The 13,069-nt window shown below is 39.2% G+C and overlaps 1 protein-coding gene across 5 annotated transcripts in view; it reads left to right on the forward strand.

The window, feature by feature from the left end:
- Tbc1d12 (TBC1 domain family member 12) overlaps window positions 1-13,069 on the forward strand; it is a 74,320-nt gene that overhangs the window by 57,821 nt on the left and 3,430 nt on the right. For all 5 annotated transcript variants that reach the window (XM_021151623.1, XM_021151624.2, XM_029472731.1 and 2 more), the window contains 5 exons: window positions 5,435-5,515; window positions 8,849-8,937; window positions 11,063-11,134; window positions 11,796-11,924; window positions 12,171-12,280. In XM_021151623.1, coding sequence (XP_021007282.1) covers window positions 5,435-5,515; window positions 8,849-8,937; window positions 11,063-11,134; window positions 11,796-11,924; window positions 12,171-12,280 — 481 coding nt within the window. The remainder of the gene's footprint in view (window positions 1-5,434; window positions 5,516-8,848; window positions 8,938-11,062; window positions 11,135-11,795; window positions 11,925-12,170; window positions 12,281-13,069) is intronic.

Below are 13,069 nucleotides of genomic sequence, written 5' to 3' on the forward strand. Positions count from 1 at the left end.
TTTTTTTTTAAAGATTTATTTATTTTATGTATATGAGCACACTGTTGCTGTCTTCAGACACACCAGAAGAGGCCATCAGATCCCATTACAGATGATTGTGAGCCACCATGTGGTTACAGGGAATTGAATTCAGGACCTCTAGAAGAGCAGTCAGTTCACTTAACTGCTATTTCTTCAGCTCAGTTACTGGTGTATTTTTAAATTACATATCTAATATTTACTGAAAAATACAAGTAATAATATAAACTTTAACTATCCTAGATCTTCCTGTCAGTAGAGTTTGTCAGTGGTATAACATGGAATGATTTGTCTATGCTGGCCAAGTCAATATACATGCTAGAACAGTATTAAAGCACATGTTTTTATTCTCAGAGTCTAAGACATTAAAGTGAAATGAAATAGTTACAGGGTATGATTGAAAATAATTTAGAAATATTTCTAAAATCTCTGAAAACTAAAACCTTTTAGGGCCAGTGAGGTAGCTTTTCAAGTCAGAGGAGCAGTGCACTAAAGATGGATGGATGTGGTTGATGGATGTGGAGTCGCGGGACGCAGCAGGGGGCTCAGGCCACTGTCCCATAACAACAAATACATCTTCATTTAAAAAGAAATCACTAATCTGTTTATTTCAATTCTAAGTATTCAGTGGAAGAAATCTACTAGAAGAATCTATAAAGGATTGGGTTTAAAAACTTTTACAAAGATCTTCATTGCTGTAGTCAACATTAATATGAAATTGGATAAAATATTAAAAATCCACATGTCTATTTTTAATCACTAAAGTGATATCAAGTGTGGACATTTCAGTTGTTTATGATTTTTAAAAGTTGATTTTTCACCAGAGGCAGAAGCTGGACGATCTCTGGGATGGAAGTGAGCTTGCTCTACATATAAGTTCCATGCTAGGAAGGGGCTACATAGTAAGATAATGTCATTTAAAATTTTTTTTTAATTTTCAAAAGTATCATATGCTGGACAGTGTTGGTGCACACCTTTAATCCCAGCACTGGAGAGGCAGAGGCAGGAGGATCTCTACAAGTTCCAGGTCAGCTTGGTCTACAGATCCTGTCTCAAAAAACCAAACCAAATAAAACAAAATAAAAAGTATCATGTAATGAACATTTTAAAAGTAGAATTGATGTTATTAAGACATTTTCATGTATATTTTAAACAGTAGGATTAAGGGATAGGTGCTCAGGAAGAACCTAACACACATGCCAGAACGGGGGTGTGAGCTTCTCATGGGAGCCGTGCAAGCATGGTCGCTTCACTTTTAAAAACAGAAAGCTTGGGGCTGGAGAGAGATGCATTAGTGATAAAGAACCAGTTCCAGAGCATCTGATGTTCTCTTCTGTCCTCTATAAGCACTACACACGCAAGGTGTACATACACATGGACAGGCAGAGCACCCAGGACCCATACACATTAAAAAACAGACAGCTTTTAGAGGGCTGGCGAGATGGCTTATCCAGGAAAAGGTGCTTTCTATGAAGCGTGATAATTTCCATACCTAGGGTCCACAGGGAGAGAACCTGGTCCCACAAGTTTTCCTCTGACCTGCACACACACACCCTTGTTCCATCCAAATAATGGAATAATTTTTAAAAACTTCAAGAAATAGATTTTAATGTCCTTAGCATAGTGGCATAGGCCTATAATTCAAGCCATGGAGGTTGAGGCAGAAAAATTGCAAATTGAAGACCTGTAGAGGTTACAGAGTTAGTTTGAGGCCAGCCTGGGAAACTAAGATAAATCCTGTAGATAAGTAGAAACTGGACATGTGGTGTAAGCCTTTAATCTTAGCATTCAGGAGGCAGAGACAGGCAGAGCTTTACGTGTTCCAGGTCAGCCTGGACTACAAAGTGAGAACCTGTCTGAAACAACAGTAACATCAAAAAACCAAAACAACAGCAACAAAATAAAACACAAAACTCCAAGCAGACCAGGCTCTGTGGAAGAGGGCTTACCTACCAAAGCCTATCAAAGCTGGAAGTTCATTTCCTACTGTACTGAAAGAAAGAAAAACAGAAAAGGCTGGTGGCATATTGTATAGTTTAGTGATAGGGCACTTGCTTGGCATATTCACCTTAAGGTATATTAGACTTTCTGTGACTTAATATCTTTAAATAAGACACAGGTTTCTAATGATTTCAGTGGAACAGGTTAAAGGAAAATGGTTTTCTTGTAGATTTAAAAAGCACTGACTGGTGGTTATTTGAAATTTTGTTTTATTTTTAAATGATCTTGTTATTGCTGATAAAGTTGGCTTTAGAATGGGGTGGTAGCTCACTTGGTAACTTAGAACGTGAGGTTGTATGACAGTGAAACAAATGTCACAGTGCCGACATGTTGAGATTTGCAGTATGACAAGTCACTCACTTCAGTGTAGTTTTAGGGTCTCTGTAGTAAACACTTATGTGTTGAAAATGAAATAGGAAACTTGGCCAGGCGTGGTGGTGCACGCCTTTGATCCCAGCACTGGCAGAGGCAGAGGCAGGCGGACTTGTGAATTCGAGGCCAGCCTGGTCTACAAAGTGAGTTCCAGGACAGCCAGGGCTACACAGAGAAACCCTGTCTGAAAAAAAAAAAAATAGGAAACTCATTCTCTTTTCTTTTCGTGGAAAGCTCACTCTTATAACTTAGTAACTTTACATCCTAATAATTGATCCCTTATTTGAAAATTTTTAATCATACAATTTATAACAATAAAAAATATTAGCTAGGAGTACAGGCTGTAAAGTTAGTCAGATAGGGTCACATCTGATTCTACCATGTATTAGATTATGACCTTGGGCAAACTGCTTACTGTCTGTAAGTGCTTACTCTACAAGATATCTAGATATCTTTTTTATTTGTAAAATGGAAATAAGATCATTAGCCATACCAAAAATTTGTTTTGGTTATTTAAAATATGAGTATTTCTTGTGAAAGTGCTCTTTGTTGAATGTCTCAATAATTTTCCCAAAATCTGAGACTAAAATCCTGAAACCAGAGTATTCTCCATTCAAGTATAAGACCCTGTGCTTGTCCTGTCTTTAGGCCTGATTCCACCTCTCCCTTTTTAGATTCTAGGTGAAATTAACTGAGACAAAGGCCTTCTCTCTGAGGATATTATTTATGTCTTATAATTTCTCAAAAGGGAAGTTACTCTTTTGATTTTTTTTTTTAAATGTGTTACCATATTTTTCTTAGTAGATCAGTTTTGTGGTTTCTCATGTGATAGATTTGTCAGCTGGAGCCTTCTCTTCTTTCAAGGCAATTTAAAACTTGGTTAAAGAGGGAAACTAACATGGAAACAACTTGACATTTAGAAAAGTATATGCAGTTGATAATTGACAACCCCAAGCAATTATATACATACATTTTTAAATTGCAGTTGCCTCCTCTACCAAATCATTCAGGGATTTATACATAAGTAGTTTTAACTTTTTATTTCTTTTAAATTTTTATTTTCAAGTCATTTGTAGTAATAAGTAAGTAAAAAGGGAAATAGAATTGTAATGTTTGAGATATGTGTAGCCAAAGTCTTAACTATGTAAGAATACTTGTTATAGTATAGTTGTTATATACATTGGAATATTGTGTTGAAAAGAAACAAACAAAAAGGATTGGGGATTTAATTCAGTGGTAGAGTCCTGGCCTTAGGTTCAATCCCCAGCACTGGGAAAAATTAAACAAGAATTGTGTCTACTAATGCATAATGTCTAATGGAGCAAAGTAAAATGAGTCAATGTATGTAGTATATCATCACTTTGGTGTTTTAAAGATTTATTGTTATTGTGTTTAATTATGTGTATATGCCTGTGTGAGGGTATGTGTATGTGAGTGCAGGCGCCCATGGCGGCCAGAGGGGTAGGATCCTCTGGGGCTGTAGTTGCAGGTGATTGTGAGTTGCCTGATGGGGGTACTGGGAAGTAAACTTGGGAATCACTGCAAGAGTGGTAAGTGCTCTTGTCTTTCCAACCCCTGAGGTTTTAAAGATATATAAATCAGTTGGGCACATCTTTACGTTTAGAAGCATTCATAAGAGCCCTGCTAACTATAGTAGATACGTCTTAGAGAAGGGAACTTAGTTTTTTCCCATGCTGTTTTCTAAGTTTGTATTTTCAGAAACCATGTTTGTATTTTACATATAAAAATAAAGTTTTTAGTGTATGTCTTTAATCCCTGCATGTGGGTGTCAGCATGCTAATCTACAAAGCAAGTCCTAGGACAGTTAGGGTTACCTAGTGAGAACCTGTCTCAAAAGAAAAAGAAGATGCCAGGCATGGTGGCACACATCTTTAATCCCAGCTTTTTTTTTTTTTTAAGATTTTATTTATTATTATACATAAGTACACTGTAGCTGTTGTCAGGTGTACCAGAAGAGGGTGTCAGTTCTCATTATGGGTGGTTGTGAACCACCATGTGGTTGCTGGGATTTGAACTCAGGACCTTCGGAAGAGCAGTCAGTGCTCTTTCCCGCTGAGCCATCTCGCCAGCCCCCTAATCCCAGCTTTTGAGGCAGAGGTAGGTGGATGTCTGAGTTTGAGACCAGCCTGGTCTACAGAGTGAGTTCCAGGACAGCCAGGGTACACAGAGAAACCCTGTCTTAGAAAACAAAACAAAACAAAAAGGAAAAAAGAAAGAAAATGAAAAGATACCAGAACCTGGGCTGCAGAGATGGCTCAGTGGCTAAGAGCACTGATTGCTCTTCCAAAGGTCCTGAGTTCAAATCCTAGCAGCCACATGGTGACTCACAACCATCTGTAATGGGATCAGATGCCCTCTTCTGGTGTGTCTGAAGACAGCTATGATGTACTAATAGAAATAAATATTAAAAAAAAAAAAAAGATACCAGAACCTACAGAATCAGTACTAATCCATAAATGGGAATGACTTATTCCCGTTTACAGATGAAAAGATCAAGTCCAGAGCAGTGAGGTGAGGTTCTTGAGGCCCCAGAGGTAGTAATTGGCAGAGTGGAATGCAGTGTAGTCTGACGCCCCAGCTTTTGGCTGCTCTTGGCCAGTGTGGCTGTTGAGCAGAAGCCCCACCTTCCCATGCTCTGGACTAGCTCCCCACAATGACCTGCTCCTGGGTCTTTTGCTGTCTTTCTAGACATGTAATGAAGAGTTCCAAAAAAACTAGTTTGCTTCAGCTTGCCACAATTTTGTTTGATACCTGCTTATACCAGATAGAGCCGATCCATATAAGTAAAGACTGACAGTTATCAGCCAGGTTGTGGTGGTACTCGCCTTTAGTCCCAGGGCTTGGCGGCAGAGGCAGGCAGGCCTGGTCTACAGAGTGAGTTCCAGGACAGCCAGGGCTTCAAAAAAAGAAACTCTGTTACATGTGTGTGTTGGGGGAAGGGCTCCTCAAAACAAACAAAAAAGTGAAAATTAAAGTGTGAATTTATTTGTATTATTTATGAATTTTTGGTTTTTTTCCCCAGAACTTTATGAAATCTTTCTTTCAAGAGCAAAAGAACGGTGGAAAAGCTTCAGTGAATCAAGCTCTGAGAACGACACGGAAGGTATGGGGGTCTCCAAGTGAGAACCTCAAAACCCAGATACTGAATAGACAGGCGGGCGGGATGTTTCTGCCATGTACCAGAAGCTGTGCTAGCTGCCGTAAGTGCAGTGCCTGTTTAGTACATGAAAGCACTCTGAGCTGTGGGAGGGGAGGAGGCTTAGAGTAGGTAGAAGCAAGAGGCTGGGCTGGAAGTCTGCTCTGTTTATCCCAAGTCCCAGGATTCAAATCATAGTGGTGAAGCTGATGGGCTGAGTGCAGTGTTATCAGACCAAGCTGTTACTTCAGGCTGACGTTATTCACTCCTTCTGAACTCCTCCTTGGTACCTAGTAAACGGCACACAGTTCAGTTCTCCTGTGCTCTGCCCTGCTCCTTGTTCATTTATTTCACCCATTACTCCCATCCTTACCTCTGCCTGGCCAGTTAGTTTTCTTAGTCACTTTGAAGATTTTTTTTTCTTGTATCAGATTATTAAATTTGTATTTTGATAATGGGGAATCATTTTCCTAATCATATCACTTTTTGTTTTATTTGCATGCTTTCTTTCTTAAGTAGGTTCTCATTTGATTTAGGCCGGTCTTGAATTCACTATGTAGCTGAGGACGATATTGAACTTCTGATGTCCTGCCTCTATCTCTACGTTCTGGGATTGCAGCTATGAGCTACTGTTTCCTGTTTATGTGCTGCTAGGGATTGAACCCAGGTCTGAGCAAGCACTCACCAACTAAGCTGTAGTCCTAGCCTCTTTTCCTTTGTTTTATAAAGCAAGCTCACTGGGCATGGTGTCACACACCTTTAATCCCAGCACTTGGGAAGCAGAGCCAGGAGGAGCTTTTCGAGCTCAAGGTCAGCCTGGTGGTCTTTAGAGTGAGTTCCAGGGTAACCAGGCTGTTACTCTGTTACTCTGTTTTGAAAAACTCATAATAATAATAATAATAATAATAGAGATAGTAATAATAGTAATAGAAATGTCTTCTCTTGCCTATAAGTAAAACTTTAAAATGTATCTGTGAATAAATAAATAGAACTTATCTCATAGTGGTTGTTTGTGAGAAACCACTTTTTAAATTTCTTTTTTCCATTTTATGAAAGCCATTAGGAAAGGGAAATCTTACTGAGTAGTCAAGGAGAGGACTTGGTTTTGAGGACCATGGAAGAGTCATCTTGAAATTGGTTGGCTGTGCCCGGCGTGGTGGTGCACGCCTTTTACCCCAGCACTCAGGAGGCAGAGGCAGGCAGATTTCTGAGTTCGAGGCCAGCCTGGTCTATAAAGTGAGTTCCAGGACAGCCAGAGCTACACAGAGAAACCCTGTCTCGAAAAACAAACAAACAAACAAACAAACAAACAACCCCAAAAAAGAAATAGGTTGGCTGTTTTAGTGATTTTTGTGAAGAACTGAAAGTGCAAAGTAAGTGAACATGCATGGAATTATGACCCACGAGGCCTCTGCTCTGCTCTGCTCTGTCCTTCTTCCTTCCTTCCTTCCTTCCTTCCTTCCTTCCTTCCTTCCTTCCTTCCTTCCTTCCTTCCTTCCTTTTTTCCTTCCTTATTTATAGATGCAGTCGTATCATATGTAGCTCAGACTAGCGTTGAGCTGTGAATTTGCTGCCTCCACCTCTGCCTCCAGGGTTTGCAGGTTATATTCCCATGCCTGGCTCAGTTTTCTATTAAAACAAGTTTTATGAAGTACAAAAATTATACAAATTAAGACTAGAAATATAACTCAGTGCTATAACAATTGCTCAGAGCCACAAACAAAACAAAACAAAAAAATTAAATGAGCTAAAATGGCGAGTGTCTGAGAGTAGGCTGGGTCACTCACACCTGTAGTCTCCATACTTTAGAGGTGGAGGCAGGAGAATCGCGGTTCAGAGTCATTTTTAACTGTGTAGCAAGTCAGAGTACAGCGTGAACCACATGAGAACCTGTCTCATGAACAAGCACAAACAAAACTTTTTCTTATGGGTAAATAATGAAAATTATACTTTAGGATGAAGTAATTGAGTGTAATAGATATGCCAGGGATGGTAAAATGGCTTGGTGGGGAAAGGTTTGCACTGTTAAGTTTGAGAGTGACTATACTCACAGTTAGCTATTGGATGGATCCCAGGGCCCCCAATGGAGGAGCTAGAGAAAGTACCCAAGGAGCTGAAGGGGTCTGCAACCCTATAGGTGCAACAACATTATGAACTAACCAGTACCCTGGAGCTCCTGTCTCTAGCTGCATATGTATCAAAAGATGGCCTAGTCGGTCATCAATGGAAAGAGAGGCCCATTGGACTTGCAAACTTTATATGCCTCAGTACAGGGGAACGCCAGGGCCAAGAAGGGGGAGTAGGTGGGTAGGGGAGTGGGGTGGGAGGGTATGGGGGACTTTTGGGATAGCACTGGAAATGTAAATGAAGAAAATACCTAATAAAAAAAATAAAGTGAAAAAAAAGTTTGAGGATGACTGTGATAGTAGGTCCTGTATGGTAGAAGGAGAGAACCACCTCCCACAAGGTGTCACATGTGCACATACTTGCACACACTACCTAGTTACTACCGTGGGAGTATTAGTCCATCTTTATATTCAATAAGAATTAGAACAATTTTTTCACCATATATTTTTCTGATGAATGCATTTATGTTTCCTCAATAAAAGAGACTACATTTAAAGCTTGGTATGGGAGCATATGCCTATGATTTCAGTAGTCAGGGGGTGAAAGCCAAATCAAAGAGAGCTCTGTGTTAGCCTTGGTTACAGAGTAAATTCAAGGCCAACCTAGATTACATGTGAAAGTGTTGCCTTGTGCATTCACAGACACACACACACACACACACACACACACACACACACACGGAGAGAGGGAGAGGAGATGGGGAGACAAAGAGGGGGAGAGAGAGAGAGAGAGTATGCAGTGGGAAGGAGAGAGGAAAGTGAGAACAACACTGTTTTGCTGTCCGTGATTGCTTGTCTGTAATCCCAGAACTCGTAAGACCAAGGCAAGAAGATTGATGGGAGTTTGTGGTTAGCCTGGGTTAGAGGACTAAAGACATAGCTCAGAGTGCTTGCCTAGCGTGCACAAGGTCCTGATGTCAATCCCTAGTACCACATAACTTAGGTATGCTGGCACAGGCGCTGAGATAGTACTATCTCAGGAGGGTACAGGCAAGAAGATGGGAAGTCCAAAGCTACACAGGGAATTGAAGTTTGAAGCTAACCTAAGCTACATGAAAAAGCTAAGTCCTAAATTCTAGGGATGGGACATTCTTGATTATTCAGCTTTTCTACTTACTTTAATGTATAGGCAGTGTGCTCAGCCTGTTTAAATTTTATCTGTTTGGTAATGCAGGTCTATCTGTTGCTGACCGAGAGGCTAGTCTGGAATTAATTAAGTTGGACATATCCCGTACATTTCCATCTCTCTACATCTTTCAGAAGGTGAGGTTTTCTAATCAGTCTTTAACTACTGTTTATTCTTTCAACACTCAGTGGTACAAATTCTATAAATCTATAGACACTATTTTTATTTTATTTTATATTTAATTTTTTGGGACAGAGTCTCACAATTTAACCCTGGCTGGCTTGGAATTCCCTAATAGATCAGGCTGCTGTAGGAAACACAGAGATCCATCTGCCTCTGCCTTCCAAGTGCTGGGATTAAAGAAGTGAGTTACCATACCCAGCCAGGTATTACTATTTTATAATATTTATTTTTATTTTATGTGCATTGGTGTTTTGCCTTTATGTATGTCTGTGTGAGGATGTTGGATCCCCTGGTACTGATGTTATAGACACTTGTGAGCTGGGAATTGAACTCGGGACCTCTGGAAGAGCAGCTTGTGCTCTTAATCACTGAGCCGTCTCTCCAGCCCCGTGGATTATTTTTTAAAAGAAAAAATATTTTAAAAATTTGAGAAGAGGCCAGGCATTGTGGTACATGGCTTTAATCTCAGCCTTGTCCACATAGAGTTCCAGCGCTCACAGCTATATAGTGACACTCTGCCTTAAAATACAAAAGAAACTTCTAGGGCTAGAGGAGTGGCTCAGTGATTAAGAGCATTACAACCATCCCTGACTCCAGTGCCAGGGCATCTGACTCCCTCTTTTGACCTCGATGGGCATCAGGCACATGCATGTAGATAAAACACTCATATACATAAAGTAAAAGGAATAAAAAATTAAAAATTAAAAATAATTTGAGCTTTTATATAAAAATGCAAAACTAAAAATTAAGGAACTTGTTTTCTGTGGAATAAAATTTATTGTCATAACATATAATGTTATGACAATAAATTGTTATGTAGTAGGCACTTACATTTTTATTATAGTGAATTTCTGTATTTGAATTATTAATGAATTTGCCTTACAAACTGTTAAAATATGAATACATTAGTTCTAAATTGTTTAGAATTACCACTGAATTAGCAAGAAATACTTTACTTTTATATTTATTTTTTTACAGGAATAACTGGCTATCTTTAATTTTTATATATTAAGATGCTAATAAATAATTTATCTATAATAAAGGCCACGTGATTAATAGAAAGTTTTGCTATTGGGACCAGTGAGATAGTTCAGCAGGTCAAGGTGCTTGCTGCCAAAGTCTGACAACTTGAGGTTGAGGCTGAGGAACCAAAGTAGTGGAAGGAGAGACCCAGTCCCTGAATGCTGTCCTCTGACATTCACGTGCACACTGTGGCATGTGTGTGCCTATATACATGCACAATAAGTAAATACATGGGGAAAAACCCACTGGAGCTAGAGGGATGGCTCAGCTCTTAAGAGCAATTGGTTGCTCTCTAGAGTACCTGGGTTCAGTTTCTGGCACTCTTGTGGCGGATCACAGCCATCCATTAATTGTAGTTCCAGGGGATATAACACCACCATCTTCTGGCCTCCATCAACATCACTCACGCACGCACGCACGCTGTACACAGATATATATTCAGGCAGAACACCCATATACATACATTTTTAAATTACTATTGATATTCAAATTATCTAACATAACTCAGGCTAAATAGTTGGCACTTTTATTAAAGACAGGGTCTTAGTATACAGCATCAGCTATCTGGGGAATCACTGTGTTGATCATGTTGATCTCCAACTTGGTGATGCATCTGCTTTGCTGAGATTAAAGCCATGTGTGTCATGTCTGGCCTATGTTATTTTAATTTACTTTTCTGAAATTATATGAAGTGAAATGGGCTTAGTATAATGACATGTGCAAGGCCCCAGTTTCAATACTCATGTGTATATAGCAAAAGGATTAAATGGTAAATTTTTATATTTATTATACCCTAGAAGTATTTAAAATAGTTTGTAAATTATATAAGTTGTGTTCAAGTGAGTAAATATATTTGACTTATTATTCAAGATCAAACTTTTATTACTTCTGAAAACATCTTGATAGAATACATTTAGAATATCTTTATAATGATTAAATGTGCTAAAACTGGTCATTTAGAGAATGCTACAGTTTTATAGTTTTTAATATTTTATGAGCATTAACCTAAAGATCCTTACTTAAAGTTTCAATTTTTATTCTTTTTTTTTTCCTAAGGGTGGCCCATATCACGATGTTTTGCATAGTATCTTAGGGGCATATACATGTTACAGACCTGATGTTGGTTATGTAAGTATTTGTTTCCATCTGATTTTTACACATAAACATTGTATCTGTGCTCATCAGGACAGCTCTTTACAGCCACAGGTCAGTCTCTGCGGCCCTGACCTTTGAGCTGATGGGTTTACCTGATGAGGAAGCTCCAGGTCTTTTGCCCCTGCTTAGGACGCCCGGCTGTCACGCTGCTCCGTGTGCTGGGTGCTGCACGATTCTTCTGTTCCTTCCACTCAGGCTTTGCTCAAGCCTCTTTTCATTTTGGATTCCCCCCTCATGTCTTTCTTGTGATTCCCCACAAATTCAGGCTCTTTTAAGCACAGCAACTTCTTTTTTTGAGTTTTAATATTCTATCTTAGAGACCTCCTTGACTCTTCGTTCTTCATATGTTATAATGTGAAAACAACCACTTAAGACATGAAAGCTAGTTGATACACTGAGATGGGCTCTTAGACCAAATAAAAGCTGATTTATTTTTTTTCTGATTTATAAAACCCTATCAAATGAACAAATATAAACTTAGGGAAATTTACAGCCATTACAAGTTCATAGTAGTTGCTTTTACTGAGAAGAAAAAAAAAGGTAAATTCTTCTTACTATCAGTATGTAAATTTTGAGGGGGGTAGCTAGCACGTAGACTGATTTTAACCATTTTTACTTTTCCTTCCCTTTGAAGGTCCAGGGGATGTCCTTCATCGCAGCCGTTCTCATCCTCAATCTGGAGGAAGCAGACGCCTTCATTGCGTTTGCAAATCTCCTAAACAAGCCGTGCCAGCTGGCCTTTTTCCGCGTGGATCACAGCATGGTATGAACATTTGGGATAGACTGTGTTTTCCTCATAAGTTTCTGTATTCTGAATGCCTGCTTAGAATAAAAAACATGAAGAGACTGAAGTAATCTAAGCAAATAGACAAAATTTTCATTGAATAACAATTTTAGAAAACTTGAAGCAACTCAAAAGAGTTGTTAATAAAATTTTCTATTAATATTAACACTTTCTCTTTCTGCCATAGATTATTTTGTAATTTTATTTATCTTTTTCTATGTATAGATGTTGAAGTATTTTGCAACATTTGAAGTATTCTTTGAGGAAAACCTATCCAAACTATTTCTTCATTTCAAGTCGTATAATCTGACACCAGATATATATTTGATAGATTGGTAAGTCACTGAGAGACATTAAATAAAATAAAAAGGAAATAGTGAATAACTTTCTCTGTTTTTTAGGAAATATAGTAAATATGCTAGGTGAGATTGACATATAAAAGACACTTTTCCTTACGAATGAAAAAGTCCAAGGATGTATCTAAAAACATAGACTGAAGCCAGGCTTGGCGGTGCAAGCCTTCATTCCCAGTGCTTAGGAGGCAGACACAGGAGGATCTCTAAGTTCAAGGCCAGCCAGGTCTGAAAAGTGAGTTCCATGGCCAGAAGGAGAAATCCTGCCTTGAAAAAACGAAACAAACAACATAGACTGGCTTGAAATTAGTTTCTTTTCTTTTCTTTTCTTTTCTTTTCTTTAAGGGAACAGGGAAGAACCCGTAGACATTGCTCAGCTATTAAAAGGGCAAGCTACTCTTACCAAGAGCCTGAGTTCACCTCCCAGTACCTGGCTTGAGCAGCTTCACCATAGCCTGTGACTCCAGCTTCAGAGGATCAGAGACCTTCTGCCCTGTAGTCACATCACATACACACACACACACACACACACACACACACACACACACACACACGTCTTTTTTAAAATGAGAGGATAGGGAACTGGGCAGAGGGTCAGCATGGGAAAGCACATGTCACACAAACCTGACATGACAGCCTGAGTTTGATCCCCAAACCTGTGTAAAATCCAGATGCGCCGGGCGTGGTGGCGCACGCCTTTAATCCCAGCACTCGGGAGGCAGAGGCAGGCGGATTTCTGAGTTCGAGGCCAGCCTGGTCTACAAAGTGAGT

Source organism: Mus caroli, chromosome 19 (assembly GCF_900094665.2).
Source record: "Mus caroli chromosome 19, CAROLI_EIJ_v1.1, whole genome shotgun sequence".
Classification (NCBI taxonomy): Eukaryota; Metazoa; Chordata; class Mammalia; order Rodentia; family Muridae; genus Mus; species Mus caroli.